Source organism: Simochromis diagramma, unplaced genomic scaffold (assembly GCF_900408965.1).
Source record: "Simochromis diagramma unplaced genomic scaffold, fSimDia1.1 OVJJ01000293.1, whole genome shotgun sequence".
Lineage (NCBI taxonomy): Eukaryota > Metazoa > Chordata > Actinopteri > Cichliformes > Cichlidae > Simochromis > Simochromis diagramma.
The window spans coordinates 11,937,121-11,959,587 of NW_024386801.1; the positions used below are offsets into that span (position 1 = coordinate 11,937,121).

Consider the following 22,467-nt stretch of genomic DNA (forward strand, 5'->3'; position numbering starts at 1 on the left):
TGTATCTGAGCTATGTGGAAAGTGAGTCGCTAGTAAGTTCAAAGTGGCTGGAGTGAGGACAATCCCCGCTCTGTCAAGAATTAGAGCCACCTCTGCAAATAGGCCCGTGTGTAATGCCTCAGGGTGGGAGTTTCACCGAGGCTGGGGTTTCCATGTAAATAAACAGTGTGGGGGTCTCGGTGGGTGGAGAGCCCCCACCACCACCACCATTCTCCCTGGGGTTTGGGCCCAGCCTTTTGTTGCCTTTAATCCAAGCACTCTCTATTGAAAAGCATGAGGGGGTGCCTGGGTGAGATTAGCCCGCCAGCTCTTGTGAGTGCTTGAGTTTCTCACAGACTGCCCCCATACTTTTGGAAATAACACAGTTATCCCACATCCTCAAGGAGGCTGACAAGAATGACAAGTAAGACGACTGCTGGGCAATCTCAGACCTTAAGGTGACATAATGACCTCAGCTTTCCCCAAAGTGAAGCATGGCTGGTTGTATTTAAGTCACTTACTGCAAGGCTTTACCAGACTTGTTATAACCATAATTTAACTCCCCACTATTATACACAATTACATCTTGAATATGTGTGAAGATTTCACACGCATCTGTTGCTAATTTAGCATCTTTGAATGCATGTAGCACTTTAGAAAGATCAGAGATAATGTGATTTTCATTTGCAGCTGTATGGATGTGGTATTGCCTCTTTTGTTTCACAACCGAGAAACACACACAGTTAGTAGCTACTTGTGTATCCATCATATACACAAGCAGTCCAGTGTCACATTTCTGCCTTGTGAAGGCAAAACACATATCTATACAACACAACTTTAATATCATGTCTAATGTTAGAACAAGTGGATTGGCCTCTGTGATAAAGGTAAACAAGAGCCTTTTGTCTGCTAGTTACATAGGCCCATATGTAAAGGAAAACTACAGGTTGTAATGTTACAACTGTTTGCATGCTTCCTTTCTTCCTTTGTTTAATGTAGGCTCTCATTACCACGTGGTGGTAACAGATTGTTTGAACTGGAGAGAAAAGCCATTCGAAGCTAATTAAGCAGCCATTCCAGGCTCTATTCACAGGCAGAGGACCGAGGAGCACAGGCATTTGTCAGCGCTTGACCCCGCGTGGTATTGATTGACAACGCTGCCGCGTGAATGACAGGCTCGGCGCCGGCGGGCCAATAGGAAGCCGGCGAGTAAGTGCGCCGCGCGGCCATTGGACGAGAGGCCTTAAAGCCGCAGAGGAGTCCCACGTGGGGGCAGAGCCGAACCTTCAAAACAAGGCGCAGAGGCAGCGCTCAGACATGGCTGATGTTCATATCACACAAAGGCAATCATCTCCTCTTCCCCCGCTGAGCAACTATCACCCAAATGCTGATAGGTAGACGAGCGGGTATGTTGTTCAAGAATCTCGAAACACTTACAAGAAATTATATCGAGACGCTCCCGTGGCTTCAATTTTGGTGGGTGTCGTCGATCGATTGGTCATTATATTGTGCCCTTCACGCTGTGCGTGTAGGAAGAGGTGGTGATAGTGGTGGCGAGAGGGAGGGGGGGTTAAACCCGGATATTTCTGGTTTTGCCCGCTACTTTGTATATTTCGTGTTAGCATTTCTTCGTATTTTGTAACCACGTTTTACAAGAAGCACTCCCCTCATCCGTTTTTCTGAGTGTGGGGATAAAAATTCACCGTACACCCCCACCCCTCCTCCTCCCCCGTCCCGCTGGTGGTCTTACCCCCTCAAAAAAAAATTCATCATCTTATGTCGGAGGCGCGCACACACAGTGAGGGGGGGGAAAGGAAAACACCCTAATGAAGCGCGGATGTGGAATTTGTGCTGTCTCTGTCAAATTTGGATATCATCGTCGGCACATCAATGCCTACTGTTGTTGCTGTTGTACACGGTGGGACGGACGGATGATGCCTTGTGGATCCGCGGGATGATGTCATGTACCGTTGCACCCCACGTGGGGGCCGTCGCTCTCCGATAGGCAGATGTGGCCGTATTCCTTCCGAGTAATGCGATTGGACAGATAGGCGCTTTCACGGCAGTTCAGCCCTGCTGCCTGTGTGTGGCAACCGGGGTAAGCTGGACAACTGGGGGAAACGCGAGATTGTGGAGAGTACCATGTTACGCTTTTAAAGAATCTCCAACCTCTTCGAGTCGGAAGACAGATTTTGGAAGCATATTTATTTATTTTTTTCTTCTTCTTCTTTGTGGGATTAACCAGCCGCAGAAGGCGCACATTCCTCGGAGGTTCGCGGTTGAAGAATAAAGTATAGTTTAATCGAGCCCGACCGCACTAAAAAATTTTCTCCCAGCCTGGCTGGGTGCGTTCTGGAGAGAGCGAGGGAGAGAGGATGCTTGACGAAAACTGCGTCCACCAGGCTTACATTAGGAGGGATTAAACGCATGAATTATAGCCTGCTCAGTATTTTCTTCGGGAGCAGAAGTCGGACGGACGCTTCGGACTCACGCACGGGTACGTATTTACAAGAGCTGTTGATTTCTTTCTTAGTTTTTTTTTCTAATTTTTGGGCGTACGCTCGACCCCGCTTCCACGACTCTGAGCGGGAGTCAAACAGTAGGTGCAAGCCAGCGGCTGTCGCTTGTGGCCTGCCTGTAGACGTCCTACGGACCGGGGGAGGGGGCGGTGGTGGTCATTTCACAAACAGCAGTCAGTTTCCGTTCTTTCTTTTTTTTTTTCTTTTATTATTATTATTTTTTATTAAAGAACGAAACGGATCTGAGCATTAAAATTGCACGGCGGATAAGTGGCTTCTCCAACCCCGTCTACGTGTTGGCATCATGTTAAACTGCACGTTGAGATTTGTTAGGATATCGAGTCTGACCACTGACCGAATAAGGTCATCAAGAAGACAGAAGCGCTCGACTGTTGTGCTGCTTCTCTGACTCGGCTCGAACTGCTGCGGTAACTGGGACTAGTGTGCTGTGGTGACTACTTACTTATTGGTAAACAGTGTAAAGTGTATTTGTGTGTTTTTTCTATTTTATTTTTACGGTTATAGATTAAACCGCGTCATTTCTCAACACAGGATTTTCACGACCTCCCTCCCCCCCCCCTCTCCTCATCCCCTGCCTCCCCCCTCCCTCACTCCCCTCGGCCCTGTCTGCTGAGACTGGTGTGGCTGTGAGCAAATTTCACCCGTTTTGCCAAAGGACCTGTACACTGGAGGGATAAACAAAGGATACATTTCAAGATGTATCCACAAGGCCGACATCCGGTAAGACTCGCTTCACCTATACTTAGAGAAGATTGCATATTTATTACAAAACACTGGTGCTGGTGTATGGTTCCTGCCTGTGCCGTGTCCTCCCCCACGTTCTCCTGAAACATGCCCTGCAAAGCGTTTTCCGCTCTCAATGCAGGTCATCAGATTTCTGTATGGGTTTCATTACAGTGCATTTATGCTTCATCGGAATATGCAGTCAGTACTAAATGGATGCAGATTGTTTGTATGCCTGGAGATATTTACTCAGCCAGACACTTGCATATGACTGTCTGAACGTGAAGACAGGTGGTGGTAGTGGTGATTTGAATTTCTTTTTTTGAAATTACATTTCATATTTGGTGTGAAAGCTAATGTGTTATTACCCCCTGGAGGTGTGAATCAGACCCACCTTGTGGTAATGTCTTCCCGCAGAGGAGATGTTAGCCTAAAAGCCTGAGTCTAAATGTGTGAACTGTTCAGCTCTCCTTAGCAGGTCACAATGCAGAATAAAACTTTCTCTCTCTCTCTTTTTTTTTTTTTTTTTTTTTTTTTACAACCACTTTTCTTTTTCAGGCTCCACATCAGCCTGGCCAGCCTGGCTTCAAATTCACCGTAGCAGAGTCTTGTGACAGGATTAAAGATGAATTTCAATTCCTGCAAGCCCAGTATCACAGGTAATGATTATACTGAAAGAATGGCAGTGTCAACATTTACTCTATTGGATTTTGAGGTTAACGCTAATATTTGACTGTTGACTTCTGTAGGAGCATATATGTTTGTTTTTTTTCTTTTTTTAAAAAAAGCATCCCTGTTTTTATCCTGTGCACATCTCTGTTAAGTGGTTAAGTGTCACTGAGTGATTGAAGTGCCACAGACGCTTGAAAATGACACCTGGTCTCCTATTTTAAGTCTTAAGGTGGAGTATGACAAACTGGCCAATGAGAAGACAGAGATGCAGCGCCACTATGTCATGGTAAGATTGTGTTACAATTGAAAGCAATTATGGTTTCCAGATTGCACGGCTTGTTGAAGATCTAGTTGGGGTGGAGTGAGACGGGGCTATTGTGATCACCTATGTGGTTGTTAGGGCGGGCTGAGTGGCAGGTACAGGCCTGTGAAAGCCCCCCCGTGGGGGTTGATGTAGCAGGTTGTTACAGAGGAGCGCTTCCTGACAGGCGGCCGGCAGTGGGCTGCCGCTCCATTATAGCATGCCCCTGATCTCCAAGGGTCGGCTGCAGTGTTGCCCTCTGTGTGTGCTGATCTGATTATTCTCCTAGGAGACTCCACGCTCAGACATATGCATGGCCATAAATTAGGTGTGAGCTGAGGGCGGAGGCCCAGAGCAGCGTGTGGGAAAATACACCACAGTAAACAAAATGGAGGACGTGGAGCACACTGCAGTCTCCTTTATACTCAGCTTCTTTGTAAACCTTAATCATTAGCTTGCTTTTTTTTTTTTTTTTTTTTTTTTTAAAGCAGCCTTTTAGAAAAACATAGGTGTGCCCCTGATGCAAAAATTAGCTCAGACATGACACACTAAGAAGGCTATCCCAGGTAAACACACCGGGAATTATTTAAACCAATGCATGCAGCCTTAAATTAAACTTTTTTTTTTTTTTTTTTTTGCTCAGAGGAAAACAGCATGTCGGCCTGACAAGCAGGAGGTTAGGTAAACATGTTGGGAAGTATCCCACAGCCAGCGCTCGGTGTCAGGTTACGCCATGGCTGTGGGGCTCTGATCTCAGACAGAATGGCTCTCTTGTTTGAGAGTAATTTTCGAAGAAGCTAATGGACTGAATAATGCATTGGCCTCATCAAATAGACGCTGACTGGAAAGCCATTTCTGCTCCGGCTGCCACTTGTGGGCTCGGCGGATTACATTTCAGCCAGACAGACTGACCTGGCTGGAAATAAGTGTTGAGCAACCGCGTTACTCTAAGTAAACAAACATCACAGGGATCTGAGGGCTTAAGCTGATCAATAACTCTAACCCTCTCTTTTCTGCCCACACTGCAAACAGCGAAGCATTGATTTATTGGCTATTCACTCTGAGCTGCTCAAAGAAATCCTTTTGTTATCTGATCTTATAACGTATCTCCTTTTCCTGTAAAAACACTTTTTATATAGGCGTTATAGTGTTCAAACCCTGACCGTGATGTAATCTGCGCAGCGGTAATTACATTGAGGTTACGCCAGTCTCATGAGTGTAGAGCGCAAAAACACTCGCCTGTTGTTACACGTAATAAATATCATCAGATCTTGTAACTGCGCTGACGTCACTAACCACAATTAAATCCCTGCTTTCGTTTCAGTATTACGAGATGTCCTACGGGCTGAACATTGAGATGCACAAGCAGGTACGTATCACAGTGCTGCTCATATTTTTCAGCTCATTGGTTTTCCACGGTGTCAGGGGATGTCAGATTCAGGCAGAGCCACTTACAGGCTGTGAGCTGAACTGAGCATCAGTAATGGTCTGAAAACAGGCAGATCCACTGCACACAAACAACAACACAACCCCAAACTTCTGCCACAGCTTGTACAAGTGCTGTGAGCCGTTATTGGAAATTTGCATATGCTGTGCATCCGGGATTTGACTCAGCTTTCTGATAAGATTAAAGGTAGACTTTGGCAGGCTTAGCCTTTTGACTTAATGATTAAAAAGAGAGGCCCTCTGATAGGTCAGTATTTCTTTTTTTTCAGGATAAAGTAATTACACCAGCAGAGCAAAAGTCCTTTAGTCACTTCATTGTGGTCTTATCTTTATCAGAAGATCCTATCTTGTATGTCTCCGCAGATAAATCGCACTGAAGTGATAGAGATTGTGTGAATGAGTGACATTTCATTGTCTATGTTCCCGCGCCCCCCTGCGACTGCCTGGCTTGGTTATAATGACAGCGTTGGCGACACGGTGGGTTGGCGTGTTAGGGCAATCCATCAGTGTCTGTGCTGTGTGTCACACTTCCACATGTCTGTCAGGGCTCAGGCCCTTCTGATAGCTTCTGTCAGGCACTTATCGCCAACCAGAGGAGAGAGGTGGGGGGGATGGGATCAGGAGACAAGTTGGAGAATAGAGCTGGAGGCGGGGCAACAGCCCAGCTCTGTGTAAACAGGTTAATCGACTGATCCATTTTAGCGCCTGACTTTTATCAGGAACCTCAACAGAGCTGATGGAAGCGCTTGAATAATTCATCAGTGGGGCCCTAACCTGCTGAACAGCGTGTTTGTGAGCAAACAGTGTGGGCCCCGTCCATGCAGCTCCCCCAGCTTACAGCTCAGGCAGGGGAGGAGGAGAAGATGGGGAGCGGTTAACAGGCAGGGTTGGGATGGATTATTGGATGCACACAGGCATATTATTTTCCTGCCAGGAGATTTATTCCATGGTGAGGAAATTCATTCCTCTAACTGTGCCTTTTTCATTACTGTGCAGGGACATAATTCACATTTCAGAATGTGTACACGGGCAAAACTTAGACTGACGTTGGTGGTGTTATCTGATCCCTCTCTATCAGCCATGTCAGTTTGTCGATGCAAACTGCTAATTTCTGCTGCATGATGTCAGCTGGTAATTATCTTCATATGGTGCTTGTTTTCCAAGAGCTGCATGGGGTTTGGGGCTTGTATGGTGCTAAGATTCAATCAGATTAGGTCGTTACCTACGGCCGTAACGCAGCCATGTCTGCAGGAATCATTTGCTAAGTAGCAAAGTATCTGCCGTGGCGAGCGCCAAAGCAAACTTGGTCAGCCAACAGGCTGTCTGCAGTCTTCATACAAAAGAGGCGTGCAGTGAAAAGTGGTTGGAGGAACTGTGGCTCTCCAAGCCATCAGTACTTCCATATCCCCAATCTGTCATGTGGGACTGGACTGCAGTGTAATAATTTCAGGGTGTGAACTGTTGGGTGTCAGTTTCACTTACATAAGCAGAAAAGTTACTTGACTGTACTTTAAGATGTGGCGTAACAACGACGGTTATGTTCTTATGTTGTTTTTGTTAGAATAAGTTTATTGTTTTTTAGATTGTGTCATGCTTTGTTTAGAAAAAAACACAGCTCGACTGCTGCAGCTGACAAGACTAATCACAGTAGTGACTCACGTATTCATTTATGCAGCTTTTCAGCATTTTTCAAATCAATACCAATAACTTTAAATGCCAATTACGTAGAAACTAATTCTGGACTCACTACACTTCTTTATCAAAGACTGGTTTAGTGGAAGCATCATTTTTTGGCTTAAACAAACTCTGATGTTTTTCTTCTTACTCTGAAAACCTGACATGAGGCAACGCTGTCAAAATTGCAGAGCCTCTAAATGTGACTAGTCAAGTATTGTTTATAGATGGATCATGTGACCAGAGCCACCACTTGTTTTCGCTCTACATTTAATACTCATCAGTGTCTCGAGTCCATTTTCCCATTGCTGATAGCAACAGGCGAATACCTCTCTGCACACCATTGACAAGCCAGCCCGAGAGTGCTCTTAAAGTGGTGCTACACAGGTCCGAGTACCTGTAATTGTGTAGCGGCAGTGCAAAGCCAGCCTCTCAAGGGCCAAGCTGTCATCTGCTTAAAGTGACAACAGCCCAATTTTTATCTGCCGGCAGGGGGAAAAAAAAGAAATCCTCCCAGCTCTGCACCGTATCTATTTTGACAGCAGTGGCGAGTTGAGTTGTTGCCTTTTCCGTGTATTTGCATGTTGTGCTGTGAGAGTGTAGAGACTGCCAGTTGTTTAGGGCAGAGTGGATCAGCCACCTCCTGACCTTTCCCAGCCAGCTGTCACCATGACACTAAGCTACAGAGGAATGGGCCGTGCGCTCAAGGCCTTTCTGCAAATCCTGTCAAATGTCCGACTGCTATTTACATGGCTTATCTGAACAAACATGGATTATACGGGTCCTGTCGCTTTTCGACCATTTCTGTGGGGCTCCTTCAGCTCTTTCTAGAACACTTACTGCGTTGCATTAATACCAGCGCTCGTAAAACATTTATCTTTATTACCTGTAGGTCACATTTATTGTGTGCCAAAGGGGACCGCGGTTCAGTCTCTTTCTTTTTTTTTCTTTTTCTTTTTTTTGTCTGCGGGTAATAATCAAGTTATAGTCATTGTTATCTTTTGGACTATTGTACTTCCTGTGACACATGCTGCCATATATTTGTTTGGCATTATTGCATCTGATCCGCGGCTTCATCTGATATTGCATCTTCAGCTTGTTGTTGGTTGTCCTGCTGGCTTGACTGGCTAAGTGGCTATCCATGTTGCAGCTTGGGTCAGCAGGTCTCGTTCTGTTGGACATTACTCTCCAATCTCTCTGGCTCTGCTTAGAGGTAATATGTCTGGCTGCCAAAACTGCCTGGCATTTCTGCCATGTGTAATAAATAAGCTAGCGGTCTGCAAAGTACATTGTGTGTGCTGCTGCTCCAAATGAAAAATCAGAGAAAATCCCTGTGATGTGTTTGTGTTCTGCAGTGGCCCTGGGTTGAACTGCGGCTCATAAATTCCAAAGATGATGTAGCTTTGGCACTGTTATTTTTCTGCTCCCAGTGCAGAGCTTGAACCTGAAAGTCTCATCTCCTTTCCCTGGAAGGAGGAAGAGAGGCAGAGCAGGCCGGCTGTGCAGTGTTTTTACAGGAGACTGGAGGGGGTGGGGGGCGTGGAGCATAGCCCCCCGCCCCCGTTCTTTCCCCACACACCTCCTCCTACTGCTCTTTTTATCCACCATTCATTTGGTACGTTCATGTGATCGACAGGCTGAAAATTCAATTTAATGACCTGCCTCCAAGCACGTAATATGATTTTAAAGCCTGTTACGGTCAAGCAGAGGTTCCATTTGCATAATGATCCCAGCAAGATAGGGCTGCAGCCGTTGCCATGGCAGTTGGTAGACAAGCAGAAGAATGGAGGCAGGGCGTCGTGGATGTTGGGAGGCTATGAGGTTGGTGGGCTGGGTGCTTGATTGCAGTGAGAAACGGCTTGGGCTAAAGCTGTAGCTTTAGCATACGCCACTTACGACACAGGCTGCTTGCTTAATGGTATTGATTGAAGGTGTCTCCCCTACAATGTTATTACTGTTTGTCTTTGCATTCTCTGCAGTCCTAATTGTTAATGTAAATTCCCCACACCGTTACATGTAAGTAAACAATGCGCTGTAGTTAGTAGGCCTTCCTTCCTGGGGTGTGGTTGTGTGGTTTAACTCTGAGGTTAACTGCAGGACAGCACATTCGCAGATGAGGGGAAGAAGGGCAGAGTGAGAGAGGATCCTCTCAACACAGCAGCACTCTGCCTGCTCATATCCGTTTAGCATGGAGTGCACTCTTAGCACAGCTGTGCTCCATCCCCCTGGGCTCTCCTAATGTTTTAAATATTTCAAATGTCAATATCACGCTGTTTAGAGGATGTTGAGTCAAGCAGTTCTGATTGCCGCAGTAATTGACTTAATCGGTGTAAACATTAAAGGCGGGGTTATATGAAGTCACTGTCTCTTTCATACTTTACCGTCTCATTTTGCTCCCCTTTCTTTGTTTTCCAGACGGAGATTGCCAAACGGCTCAACGCAATTTTAGCTCAAATTATGCCTTTCCTGTCACAAGAGGTGAGTTTTGAGCCCGGTTTCCAAATGGTGTCACAGTTTACTACTAAAGCAACGCCACTTATTGTTGCCTGTACCCTTAAGATAATACTCCTTGCATTTGGGAATAATTGTGGTTAAGAGCATTTTATTTCACCTTTATAATTCTAGTGTTGCTTTGGAAAAAAACTGTGAAATTCATAGATGAGCAAGTGTGGATGTGTGATAAATAATCTTTTGCAAATGTCTGTCCACAGCACCAACAGCAGGTTGCTCAGGCAGTAGAGAGGGCTAAGCAGGTGACTATGACTGAGCTGAATGCCATCATCGGGGTACGTGGACTTCCCAATCTGCCTCTCACCGTGTGTATACCCCCTTTTATTCCTTTATTTGACCTTGGGTAGGGGCAAACCTTCACATCAAATTCATATACCGAGTAGTCTGAACTGTTGAGTGAACACATTGTAATACACCACTTGCTACACTTATAGTGCAGATTTGCCTCTTTTTAAATCAAATGTGTCATCACTATTTTTTTTTTTTTCATTTCATGACTTATTTTTCACTATTAAATTCAAACTAAACTATTAATATTGGCAACTACACCCCAAAAACAAACCAAAAAAAGACTCATGCATTGCTTTAGCTTTGGCCTCGGTGGCATCTTCAATGCCTTGTTGTGTGTTGATAAATGCGAGCCTGAGAGCTCTCGAGATCCCCCTTCGCAGCTCGTATTGCTTTAATTGGCTAAGGTTTTAATGAGGAGCCTCATCTCTCACAGTTGACCTGGATTGCTGTGGGAATTAAAAGGCTGAGGGTGAACTAAACACAGCCAGCACTGCAAGCTAACTGAGACAGCATAGACAGTCGTCAGCCACCACGGCTTCGCTGCACAGTTCTTTTCACGCCACGGCAGCGAGCTATAATCCGCTGCATTCATCGTGGCTTCCAAACGCCATCTGCTCCTCATTGATCAGCTGTGCTGACCCTGGCGTGCTATAATGAAAGTGATTGGTTTCACCTGCGATAGAAAGCTCAAACTGTCTGTGATCTTGTGACTACTGTAGACTCTCCGGCATGCACAGAAGACTAGCCTAAAGGCTCACTTGATGACTGGAAGCACATATTGGAATTCAATTAATAACCCCCTTGGTGACCTTTTGTTCCTGGATAATTGCTCCCTAGAATTTGCCTGAGTGGGTGTCTTGAGGTGATGGAAAACTGTTTGTTACTCCTCTGTTGGACTGAAACGGATGCTTTATTACAGTTTTTGGAAGAGCAGCTGCTGCAGTAGTTCCTAAGAATAGGAGATTTCACTAGTGGGGTTTTTTGTGTTCTATATGATTTTCACATTTGGAGCATCACAGTACTAGGATGTTGTACATTTGAATTTGTATTTTTCATCATCTGACTGTGCCTTGTTGGGCTTTCAAAGCATTAAGAAAACATTTTATGAGCTATCTGACAAGCTCAGAGTTTTAGTTTGTGGTCTTTTGTGGGAACCAGGACAGTTTTTATGAAACAGTAAGGCTCCCACCCGGGTCACTCAGGTCGCTCACGTCAGAGGAGGAGGAAATGTAACCACTGTATGTTTTACGAATACCTTGCCATTAGTTATTCATTAAGAAGAAGCTCTGTAGGCATGCCAAAATCCTCATGTATTTTGTAAAGCAAGGTGAAAGAGCGTGCCAGGTAGACAGGAAGCATCCAGGAGCCAGCTGCATGTCTTATTGATGGAGCTGAGGGCCATTAACAGAATGAAACTGGGGCAGCTGCATGTGTTGAGATGAACCTGACAAGCAGCGTTTTCTGGCAGATTAGAAAATACCCAAAATATCCGCGTCATAAACAAGGCATTTTAAACTACACTCAGTTAGAGGAAAAAGGAGCAAAGAGTAGGTCTTTATCTTAGAATATTAAATTAGAGAAAATAGGCCAGACTCCTTTCTTTCTTTATTATTGTCTTCATTTATGGCCCCTGTAATGAGGGCTGTTGCTGATCAGCCATGCTTATTACCCATCAGTGCCTCATTAAACACAATGAGCAAGGATGGCTCTCCCCTGCCAATGAACTGGCTCCTTAATTTCCCTCATGGACACAATATTATAACACACTCGCTCTCTTAGGCTCCCGGACAGACACAGAGAGAGAGAGAGAGAGAGAGAGCTGTGTCTGTCTTGGGTACATTTTGTAATTGGATTGACATCTGCCCCATGTAACAAAGCACAAGGTTGCAAGTTAAAAAGTTAGCTATTAGTCATGCTAGTCCTCTCTACTTCTACAACAGAAAAACAAAAGAACAATGTGGATTATATTTCTAAGGACATATTTAAGCACTAAGTATTTTGTATTCCTGCTACAGAATTTAGGAGTTCCTGCTGAGTTAATGTATTTTTAATTATGTGTTAGGCCTGCCCACCACCGTCTTCTATGCGTCGCACTACCTCCCTGGTCATTACAAAGATTCTAATATTCCTGAAATGGCCATAAATGGCCACTGATTGAAATCCGTCTTGTAAAAAGAGAGAGGAGTGTGCTGTAACAGCATCTGAATTATTCAGCTGGCTCGTATACGGGTAATAAATTGCTGATGTTTTTATTGGTGTCTCAGCTAAGTATTATTTAACCTTGCTTTAAACTGCTTACTTCCATGCTGAGTGCCTTTTAACTCCCATCTATTTCCCTGTGCCTTTCAAATATTGATGCTGAGTATTGGAGGGTTGACTGAGTGCCAGCATGGGACCCCTGGTCCTCGCTCCCGCAGCAGCCTTCCAGACACACACTCAGAAACACACTCAAAGACTCAGAGTGAGAGGGAAGGCGTGCCAGCTTCTAGCACTCTGTGTTCCCGCAGTCTCTTAAAGTTTGGGTGCGCAAATGATTCATGTTCCGTCAATCCAGAAATGTGACTATGAGATCAGTAAACAGACACTGGATGTGTTTGAAAAGCGGGTATTGTTTAGCCCACAGACAGATTTCCACAGAGTTTTGTATTCTGATCGCTTAAATCACAGAGGCACAGGAGTTGTGTTGTTGCAGTAGAATATGTGCCAGTTTACCTTTAAGCATAATGATTTTCTCTTTTAAGATGTGGCTGGAGCAGACTTTTTTTCTTTTTGGATAAAGTAGAATGAAAAATATTTCAGTTGTTTTCAATAATACACTGCGATTAGTGGGTTATTTAGATAACTTGAGCACCTCGTGTGTTACACATGCTGAGAGCGGTCAGTCAGTTATAGGTTTTACTCGCCTCAGCACAGATCTAGGGCTTATGCCACCCTGGCCTGGTATGGAAATAGCACTGAGGGGGATTGCTGTGTGTTCCTGACAGTAATAGACGTGTGAATGTGCTAATATCATCTGGGGTTTAGCCTCGTGCTTAGTTGGTGGTTTCTCCTCGCCCTTTCCCTCCAACCCATTTGTTGTCTGTCTGTCTATCTCCCTGTCACCTTACAGCAGCAGCAGCTCCAGGCACAGCACCTCTCCCATGCTGCCCATGGGCCTCCAGTCCAGTTGCCGCCTCACCCCTCGGGCCTGCAGCCCCCTGGCATCCCCCCTGTGACGGGCTCCGGATCAGGGCTGCTGGCGCTAGGAGCTCTGGGGAGCCAAGCCCACCTCCCAGTAAAGGATGAAAAGAACCACCACGATCTCGAACACCGAGGTGAGAAGAAGAGCTCGGCCCCATAGCTTTGTTAGCTAGTTATTATTTGCAAGAATCTAAAGGCATATTAATTTTAGCAGTTCTGAAAAGATGTTAAACTGACATAAACCAATTTAGTGCGGAGTGCTTCTCACTCTCACAATCATAGGGTCCTTAGGTGAGGAGCACATCCTGTCTGTTCACATTCTGTCTGGGTAATGAGCTGGTACATTCCCAGCCCATGACTGCATAAGCTATTCAGCAGCTCCAATACACGCCGATAAGAGGGGCCTTGTGCCCTGCAGTTGATTGTCACACATTCGGCTAGAAGCATCTGTTATGATGTGCTAAGTGACTTGTTTTTCTCTTTGCTCCGCTTGGTTTCATCTTTACCTCGGCCGCCACCGTGATGTCTGCGACACAGAGAGCACGGTAAGTTTCCCGAGCCGCACTCGTTTTGCTTTTTTGTAATTCATCACATTTTCATCTGCGCTGCAAGTGTCAAGTAGAGCTCTTCCATCAGTGCATGCATATACTGATTTCATGCGGTGTAATCTGAGTTCAATAAAATGATTAATGGAAAATGAGGTCTGGAATATAAATCGTGTGTGTTTAATCCAGAAGGGGAAATGACTGGTATCATGTGAGAGAGATTAGAAGCCTTGTAATTTCATCACAATTAAAGAAGGGCTTGGACTTCCCCTTCTTAAAGGATTTATTTGATCCCTTCTACTGTCTCCCTTGTTTACCAGCTCTCTCTCTCTTTCTTCTTCTTGGCAAGTGATGAATATTTATGAACACAAATGGAGTGTTGTTTTGTTTTTCTTTTCTTTTTTTTCTTCTTCTCCACCTCGTCTGGCTGGGCCTGCTAAAGCGTTATATTTGAAATGCTGCGATCTATGATGGCTTGTGATGGGCCTGTGAGATTGTGTTTCTGTAGGCCGGGCCAGCTGAATGGGTGCAGTCATGTCTGAAGAAATGGAAGTCCTGGGGCGATTAGCGGGCCTGTTTTGTTTCTGTGCTCTCGTCCCTGGTCATCTGATAGTAGAATGGTGACTTTGGTTAATGAGTCACGCTAAGCATCTCTTTAAAGGTCAGCCATTATGCAGACAGTGGCTTTTTGCCCAGACTGCTAGTCCATCAGCCATTGTTCACTTCTCTGAGTCGCCGCTGACTTAGTCCATGTTTTCGCTTTGGTCCTCAGATGAGGGACAGAGAGAATCGGGAGAACTTGGCAGTTTACAGGCAAGTGGCAAACTCCTGTGAAAGCTGCTGGACACCTGCCTAAAGCCTCCCATTCTTTTGGCGTTTAGAGTGAGCTGTCCCAGCTTGTGTGGGCAGGCTCCATGAAGAAGCACCAGTCAGTCCCACGCTGCCTTGCCCACTGGCAGGATATAGATTCTCTTTCTTTATCTGAGCTCAAAGCCTCAGCTGACATGGTGCCCAAGCGCACTACGGCAATCAATGCCCAGCACCCAAAACATATAGGTTCTCTCCCCCCTCTCTCTCGCTTTACTTTCGTTTTTCTCTCCTCCCATCTCTATCTCTCTCTCACGCTCAGCCTGACTGACTCCGGAGAAAAGGCCCTCTGTTCAGCTACAACACACTGCTCATGTCCCTGTGAGGCTGTTTGTTGTCCAGTTATGAGGAGGAGGGAGCCCAGCTCGGAAAACAAGCCCTCCTCCATTCAGTTCAGATAACAGCCCATTCTGTTGTGTGGCCAGGGACAGGCTTGTGTGCGAGATTGGGCTTGGCTGGTGTCAGGGTACTGTTTGGAGCTGGCCTACAGCTGCATTTTAAGAGTCCGCCGTATCCATCATTGTGTGAATAAGGCATTTTTAGTGTTTGGATTGGCACAGTGTGTTCTCTGTGAATTTGTAATGGATGAGTGACTTGCTGCGCTCTCTTACAGAAGGAAGACAAAATGGTAATAAAGCGTGTTTGGTTTTTCCCCTTTTGCAGAATAACTCAATATCCCCATCAGAAAGCTTACGCACAGCCAGTGAGAAGCATCGCAGCTCCTCAGACTACAGCTTGGATTCTAAGAAACGCAAAGTGGAGGAGAAGGACAGCATGAGTAGATATGTAAGTCCCTGAAGGAGTAGTTCAGCATGTCGGGGAAATATGCTTATGAATGGTGACTTAAAAAAATTGCTTTAGGTTCACAATTTAATTTAAAAAACTAATGAAGTTTAGACCAGAGAACAACATCCTGGAGTCTGCTTTAATTTTTCCCCATCTGTGTGTGTTAAGTTAAATGATTACTAATTATTGTTACAGGACAGTGACGGAGAGAAAAGCGACGACTTGGTGGTCGATGTGTCCAATGAGGTGAGCTGCAGAGCAATTGTTCGTAGCACATTGATGTGACGTTGCTGTTATGTAAATATTACTGGTGTGTTTCTCCAGGATCCTGCCACTCCAAGGGCAAGCCCAGCCCACTCACCACCTGAAAATGGTATTGACAAGCCCCGCCCCCCAAAGAAAGACACACCCAACAGCCCCGCATCAGTGGCATCATCTGGAAGCACCCCTTCCTCCAAGGCTAAGGAGCTCAGTCATGTAAGACATCAAAAGAGTTGTGGACAAACTGGGACAGAAAGGGTTTTAAATGACAATTGCCGAGAGACCAAAGGGACATGTGCAAATAGATCTAGGACGTTTTCTGCAGTGGATTAGCAGTGGCTGTCTGTGCTTTAAGTGCATGACTAAACGTCAGGGATAATATTGTCCCGCATCAGGATCAGTCAGGTCTTCTCTGTTAATAGCTCAATGTATTTAACTATTCCAGGATTTTTCCCTCTGCCTCACTAAAAGATTAAAGCCAAAGCAGTAAGGGGATAAAAACGTCCCCATCTCCATTGTGACCATAATAGGTTTTAGAATAAATAGCAGTTTATGGCTCTGCAGGACTATGAGGGTTGTCAGAATTAGATTGGATTAAGTTCAGTTTGCTTTCAAATTGTCAGTCTGCACAGTGCCTGGTTTCCGGGATTGTGATTGTGCTTGCTCTCTCGTTCCCTTGACAGAATGACAAATCCTCCACGCCTGGTCTCAAATCCAACACCCCCACCCCCCGAAACGATGCCCCCACCCCTGGCACCAGCTCCACTCCTGGGCTCAGACCCATCCTGGGCAAGCCACCAGGCATGGAAGCTCTCGGTTGGTACCATTCTCTTCACTTTACAGAAACTGAGATGATCTTTTTTTTCCATTCTTTGCAAAACTGTTAGGCCACAAACCGATCTCCATCTCCTGTCTTTGTCTACAGCAGCCCCAGCTTTGCGCACACCTCTATCCATTGCAGGGTCCTATCCTACCCCCTTTGCTATGATGGGCCATCATGAAATAAACGGAGGCCTGACTAGCCCTGGGGTGTATGCTGGTCTGCACATCTCCCCTCAGATGAGCGCTGCAGCAGCAGCAGCCTATGGACGCACTCCCATGGTAAAGGCTTTCCCTATCCTTTTCTGTAGTTTTGGATCATCTAAAAGTCATGTACAGAATGCAATGAGGGATTTTACTCTGATAACAGTTGAGTATGTTAGTCAAACATTCCCATATCATCTTTTAGGGGTTTGATCCTCACACCCACATGAGAGCCCCGGGCCTCCCAGCCAGCCTCACATCTATTTCTGGCGGAAAACCGTAAGTGTCTCCCTGGATATGTTGCAGATCAATTTTTTTGTAACACAGCTGATATCAAATACTGACAGGCACGTGTCTTTTCCTTCAGAGCGTACTCCTTCCATGTCAGCGCAGATGGTCAAATGCAGCCTGTGCCCTTCCCACCCGACGCCCTCATTGGTCCCGGTATTCCACGCCACGCCCGTCAGATCAACACACTGAGCCATGGCGAGGTGGTCTGTGCTGTCACCATTAGCAACCCCACACGTCATGTTTACACTGGTGGCAAAGGCTGTGTCAAAATCTGGGACATGAGCCAACCAGGCAGCAAGAGCCCCGTGTCCCAGCTGGACTGTTTGGTGAGGACCTCATCAGTTTTTCTTAATGTTTACACACATGTTATTTCATTCAACACTAGAAAAAAATTAACAAGCCAAACACTTATTCACATAGTTCAGATTAGGTTTGAGGTTCAATCTTTGGTTTATTTGTTATGACAGGACGTTTTTTATCCTCCGCCCATGATTTGTTTGTTTCTAAAGCTCTCCCTAGCTCCACTGCCTTGAACATGTATTGATTTGCTTTGTCCTCGGTGCAACAGAACAGGGATAACTACATCCGCTCCTGTAAGCTACTGCCTGACGGTCGCACATTGATTGTCGGAGGCGAGGCCAGCACACTGACCATCTGGGATCTGGCCTCCCAGACACCGCGGATCAAAGCTGAGCTCACCTCCTCAGCCCCGGCGTGCTACGCCTTGGCCATCAGCCCTGACGCCAAAGTCTGCTTCTCGTGCTGCAGTGATGGAAACATTGCCGTTTGGGACCTGCATAACCAGACTCTCGTTAGGTCGGAAACAAAACTTTATTTCCAGTATGTGGGCTTGAGTCAATTTAAAAGATAATGTCAATAACTGTCTGTATGCCTTCCGATTTTGATTTTAGGCAGTTTCAAGGTCATACGGATGGTGCTAGCTGTATTGACATATCCCATGATGGCACTAAGCTGTGGACAGGTGGTCTCGATAACACTGTTCGCTCCTGGGATTTGAGAGAGGGTCGACAGCTGCAGCAGCACGACTTCACTTCACAGGTACAACGCTGCATAATGCAAGGGGCCAGACCTGGAGTCTGTTTTCCTTTCGGCCGAAGAACTGTCTGTAATTATTGTCCTGTTTGATCTCCAGATCTTTTCTTTGGGCTACTGTCCGACTGGCGAGTGGCTTGCTGTGGGAATGGAGAGCAGCAACGTGGAAGTGCTCCACCATTCAAAGCCTGACAAGTATCAGCTCCACCTGCACGAAAGCTGTGTCCTTTCCCTCAAGTTTGCCTACTGCGGTATGAACACAAACACAAAAAGAGCATCAGATAAAGCTGACCGTATTTAACTGTGAAGAGCCCTTTGCCTGTCCTTATTAGTGCCTTTTTTAAAATAGCGTAAATGCTTGTTGTCATCTCAAGGCTACTCTTCATTTGTAGGTACTTTTCCTACTACTTGTTAGTGAAAAGTGTCCTGATGGCACTTTTGTTGTCTTTGCAGGTAAATGGTTCGTAAGCACCGGGAAGGACAATCTGTTGAATGCTTGGAGGACTCCTTATGGCGCCAGCATATTCCAGGTATGCAGATCAATGGACTCTGTCTGTAGCCAGGCCAAACGTACACACAGATCTCTAAGAGGAAGGGCAAAACGACCGCTGTCTGACAGGACTATCCTATCAGTGAAAACTGAACCTGAATTATTGACCTGACAAAGACGCCTTTTTGAGGCCCGTCAGGCCAGAAGTTGATGTCAGTGCAATCTAATCTTGCCTTGAAGTCAGCTAATTTTCACCACTTAACTTACTCAGCAACATTTAAGTTTAACTGCCTCCAAGATTAAAGTGTTTTGTGTGTGTGTGTGTGTGTGTGTGTGTGTGTGTGTGTGTGTGTGTGTGTGTGTGTGTGTGTGTGTGTGTGTGTGTGTGTGTGTGTGTGTGTGTGTGTGTGTGTGTGTTTTTCTTTAAACAGTCCAAGGAGTCCTCATCTGTCCTGAGCTGTGACATTTCTGCAGACGACAAGTACATTGTGACAGGCTCTGGTGACAAGAAGGCCACTGTGTATGAAGTGATCTATTAGAAGAGACTGCTTTGGATCGGAGCATGCTCATGCTCAGGAACAGTAGACACTTCCTCCATCCTCCTTCCCTCACACAGACAGCATGGATGTTGCCTGCAGCTCCAAGGTGGATGGGCAGGAAGTTTGGCAGTGCCAGACGAAAATGGATGGTGGTGTTATTGTGGCACTGGATGCTGTGTCCTTCGGCTCTGCCCTTCCTCACTCATACAACTAACACTTGTACAGCGAGTGCAGTTTCCCAAGGCACCGAGAAGAAAATAATGTCTTGCTGTTTCTGTTTGTTGGATATTTCTTTTTTTATTCGTCCTTTTTAATGTGGAGATAAAGTTCCATGACACAAGTAGAAGCGGCGCTTCGCTCTGGAGCTTCTCCTTGGAGGTCCTGTGAAAAGTGTACATAATGGAGTAATAAAAGGCCTTTTATAGATTTATATTTTGGTGTCCAGTTACGCTTGTGATGGTTCTTTCTTGTTCTCTCCGTGATTTTCTGTCCCCTCCGGGGATGGAAATTAGATTAGGACTTTGTAAGAGGATATTCTATTTCAGTTTTTTTCCCCCTCCTCGGCTTTTTTTTTTTTTTTTTTTTTCATGTTCCTTGTCCAAAATGACCTTTTCGGAAATCTAATTTGTATTTTTTTTTTTTTCTCCCTGACAAAGGCTTTTTTTTTTTCTTCGCTATTTGCTGTATCACAGACATTTGTCCCATGGATTTTTGCAGTCGAGAATTCTGGAAAGGCTTTTTTTTCTGTAGGGAGGAAAAAAATCATGGTTTCCAGTTATGTTTACCCTTTTGACCCTGATCAGCAGAATTTCAGCTTTGAAATGAAGACCTTTCACTGAACCCTGGCTCCTGTCTATAACATCAAAATGGATTTATATCAACTGTCGGATTGATGGGTTTTACAGAGAAGCAGCTGTGACTTGAGCTCACTCTGTTGACTCAACCACTGTATGAAAACTTTGCTCCACTCTGCAAAGTTTAGCCATCAGTCTATTAGAGATCGTTATTGCCGCTTGTGTTTGCGAGCCTGTGACTGATACGCAAGACTTGGTTACTCATAAAGGACGCAGGCAACGCCATTACCACGTTCGACATTTTGGGTGTATTCTTTGCTTTCTTCAGTATTTCATAATATTCACTACAATCTTCTCATAGACGGGAATGGTCTCATCATAAACACAAGTTAAGACTGTGTAGCATACATGTGGCATCATCCATAAGGACTGTACAGCTGACAGTTGTTGATAAATCAATAAACTGTTTTATATAAAATTTATCTTGACTGGATTTCTGTAGTGCTGTGGTCTCGCTGTGGTAGATTTCCAAGGATTAGTTGGAGACTTTGGGGTAATATGGTTATTAGCTCTTTTTTGTAAAGCATTAAATTGAGTGTATGACTGAAGATGAAGTTGCCAACAGAATCCACCTTAGCGTCATGACCAAACATGCAGAAATAGCTTAACTACCCGCAAATCTAAAGCTTTTTTTTTTTCTTTTTTCTTTTTTTTTAAATTTAATCTCAGCAGGTGTATGTGCCCAAATGTTACTATTATTTGTTTGGTTAGGCTCAGTTTAAAAAGGAAAAAAAGCCTCCAGAAAGTTACTGAATCCATCCAAGAAATGTTCCAGAACGCAGCCTGGCATAAAACCACGTGTCGTTTTTGCACTTTGGTTTTTGGATTAAACAAACAAGGCATAATGTGTTAATTGGTAAGCTTTAGAGGAACTGATAAACAGATTTTGTTATTGCCAGACTGTCTAAGGCTACCCGTTTCTCCCTTGCCTGTCGGTTCAAATTTACCAAACAACTCCTGGCAAGAAAGATGCCAAACCATTTGTTTAAGGAAAGAAGCTTAAAGTCACTGATTAATATTTGCTTTTACAGTGCGGCCAACAGTGGGTGTGGTAAAACACCTAAAGCACTTACTGCTGTTGAGGGCAATGCACCGACATGCTGAACGTCTCTCGGGCTTGCTTTTTCCTCTTCTAAAAACTAAAAATGCAACCTCAAAGTCCCCCTTGTCCTGTGTGTTGCTAGTGAGGGATCTCCCTTGCTCTAGCTTGCATCTACATTACATGCAATCTTATTCACAGGCTGCTCTTGACAGTAAATGGAAGCACATCAGCAAATTGCTGTAAATGCATTCAGATAGGAGCTGACAACTGTCTCAGGAGAACCACAGACACGATAGAAAAAAACATTCTGGGTGCAGTTAGAGAGAGTTGCTATGGACCTTTGCCATTGGTTTTAACTCAGAAGATTACAGAGCTTGCATTAATATTTGAGGGATGAACTTGATGCAACTTTCAAAGTCGCGTCGTGCTGTACCAACTGTGTTCACTGTCACGGCTAGTGACTTTTTTTAGAGTTTGGATTTATGCATGGTGGCAGCTATGAAATCACACGCCCATCACAGAGTGATACAATAAGGCAGAGGTTTATGAAGTGCCACTTCAGAAATATGACGTAAACACTGCTCTCGAGTTCCCTTGAGTGGTCTTTTGGTAGTTGAATACTTTTGGGCTGGACGGGTGAATGGCCCAATCCCTCCACTCCAGAGCAACGCTCTCCTAGGACTCTGTGCTTGAAGCTGTGAGCCCTTCATATGGCTGCCTCTTCAAACATGTTGTTGTTAGATTATAAAAGCGGGGCCGGATGCTTTTAGCATGGAGCCAGCCGCCATGCCCCGCTCTCACGGGCTCATTTGTTAAAGGCTATAGTCTTTCTTTTCCCACATTGCTGAAGTGTGTACTTCCTGTGCGCATTTGTAGCTCAAGCTTCTTGCTCAAGTACAGTTTTCTTCCTCACTTAATCAAACAGTGGAATATCTGCAGATGAAAGGTTGTACCTCTGAGTGCCTATTGCTGGACATTGAAGGGGTCATTGTCTCGCCTTCCGCTGATCTACCTCTGAATGGAAGGCTTTCAAACAGGTTCTCGTGCAAAAGCCCATGGTGCTCTGTTCTATTTAGAGAACGGCAACAGTGCAGTGTAAGGAAATAGAGTGGCCTAAGTGTTTTACAGCAGCTCTGCGGATAAGAACGTGGTCCAGTTCTCTTCTTCTCTTTTGCATTGTCAGAGCCAAGACTCAAAGACAATACAGAAATTCAAGGGTGGTCTGTAATGCCAATGTGTGCACTGTGTGAATGTCTTTTTTTCTTCTTTTTTTTTGGTTGTATTTTGTTTTGTTTTTTTAGCTTTAACTCTCAGGCACTGATCACAGTCCACCAGATTTCTGGCTGGTTCTTTTGGCTGGCATTCTGTTTTCTACCCTCCCCCATCCATCACACAGAGA

At 45.2% G+C, this 22,467-nt stretch overlaps 1 protein-coding gene across 5 annotated transcripts; it reads left to right on the forward strand.

The window, feature by feature from the left end:
- The first annotated feature begins 1,303 nt into the window (after positions 1 to 1,303).
- tle3a (TLE family member 3, transcriptional corepressor a) lies at positions 1,304 to 20,448 on the forward strand. 5 transcript variants are annotated; one of them, XM_040025857.1, is made up of 21 exons: positions 1,304 to 2,476; positions 3,051 to 3,239; positions 3,801 to 3,901; positions 4,137 to 4,200; positions 5,540 to 5,584; positions 9,751 to 9,813; positions 10,047 to 10,151; positions 13,247 to 13,451; positions 13,855 to 13,862; positions 15,393 to 15,515; positions 15,711 to 15,761; positions 15,840 to 15,992; positions 16,460 to 16,592; positions 16,705 to 16,877; positions 17,005 to 17,078; positions 17,167 to 17,416; positions 17,659 to 17,906; positions 18,002 to 18,149; positions 18,244 to 18,394; positions 18,597 to 18,673; positions 19,065 to 20,448. In XM_040025857.1, the coding sequence occupies exons 2-21, from the start codon at positions 3,216 to 3,218 to the stop codon at positions 19,170 to 19,172; spliced, it is 2,304 nt and encodes a 767-aa protein (XP_039881791.1). In that variant the 5' UTR covers positions 1,304 to 2,476; positions 3,051 to 3,215; the 3' UTR covers positions 19,173 to 20,448. The 5 variants fall into 5 exon arrangements, with proteins under 5 accessions (XP_039881791.1, XP_039881792.1, XP_039881793.1 ...); XM_040025858.1 differs by having other exon boundaries at positions 10,047 to 10,121; positions 16,702 to 16,877; XM_040025859.1 differs by having other exon boundaries at positions 10,047 to 10,121.
- The last annotated feature ends 2,019 nt before the right edge of the window (positions 20,449 to 22,467 follow it).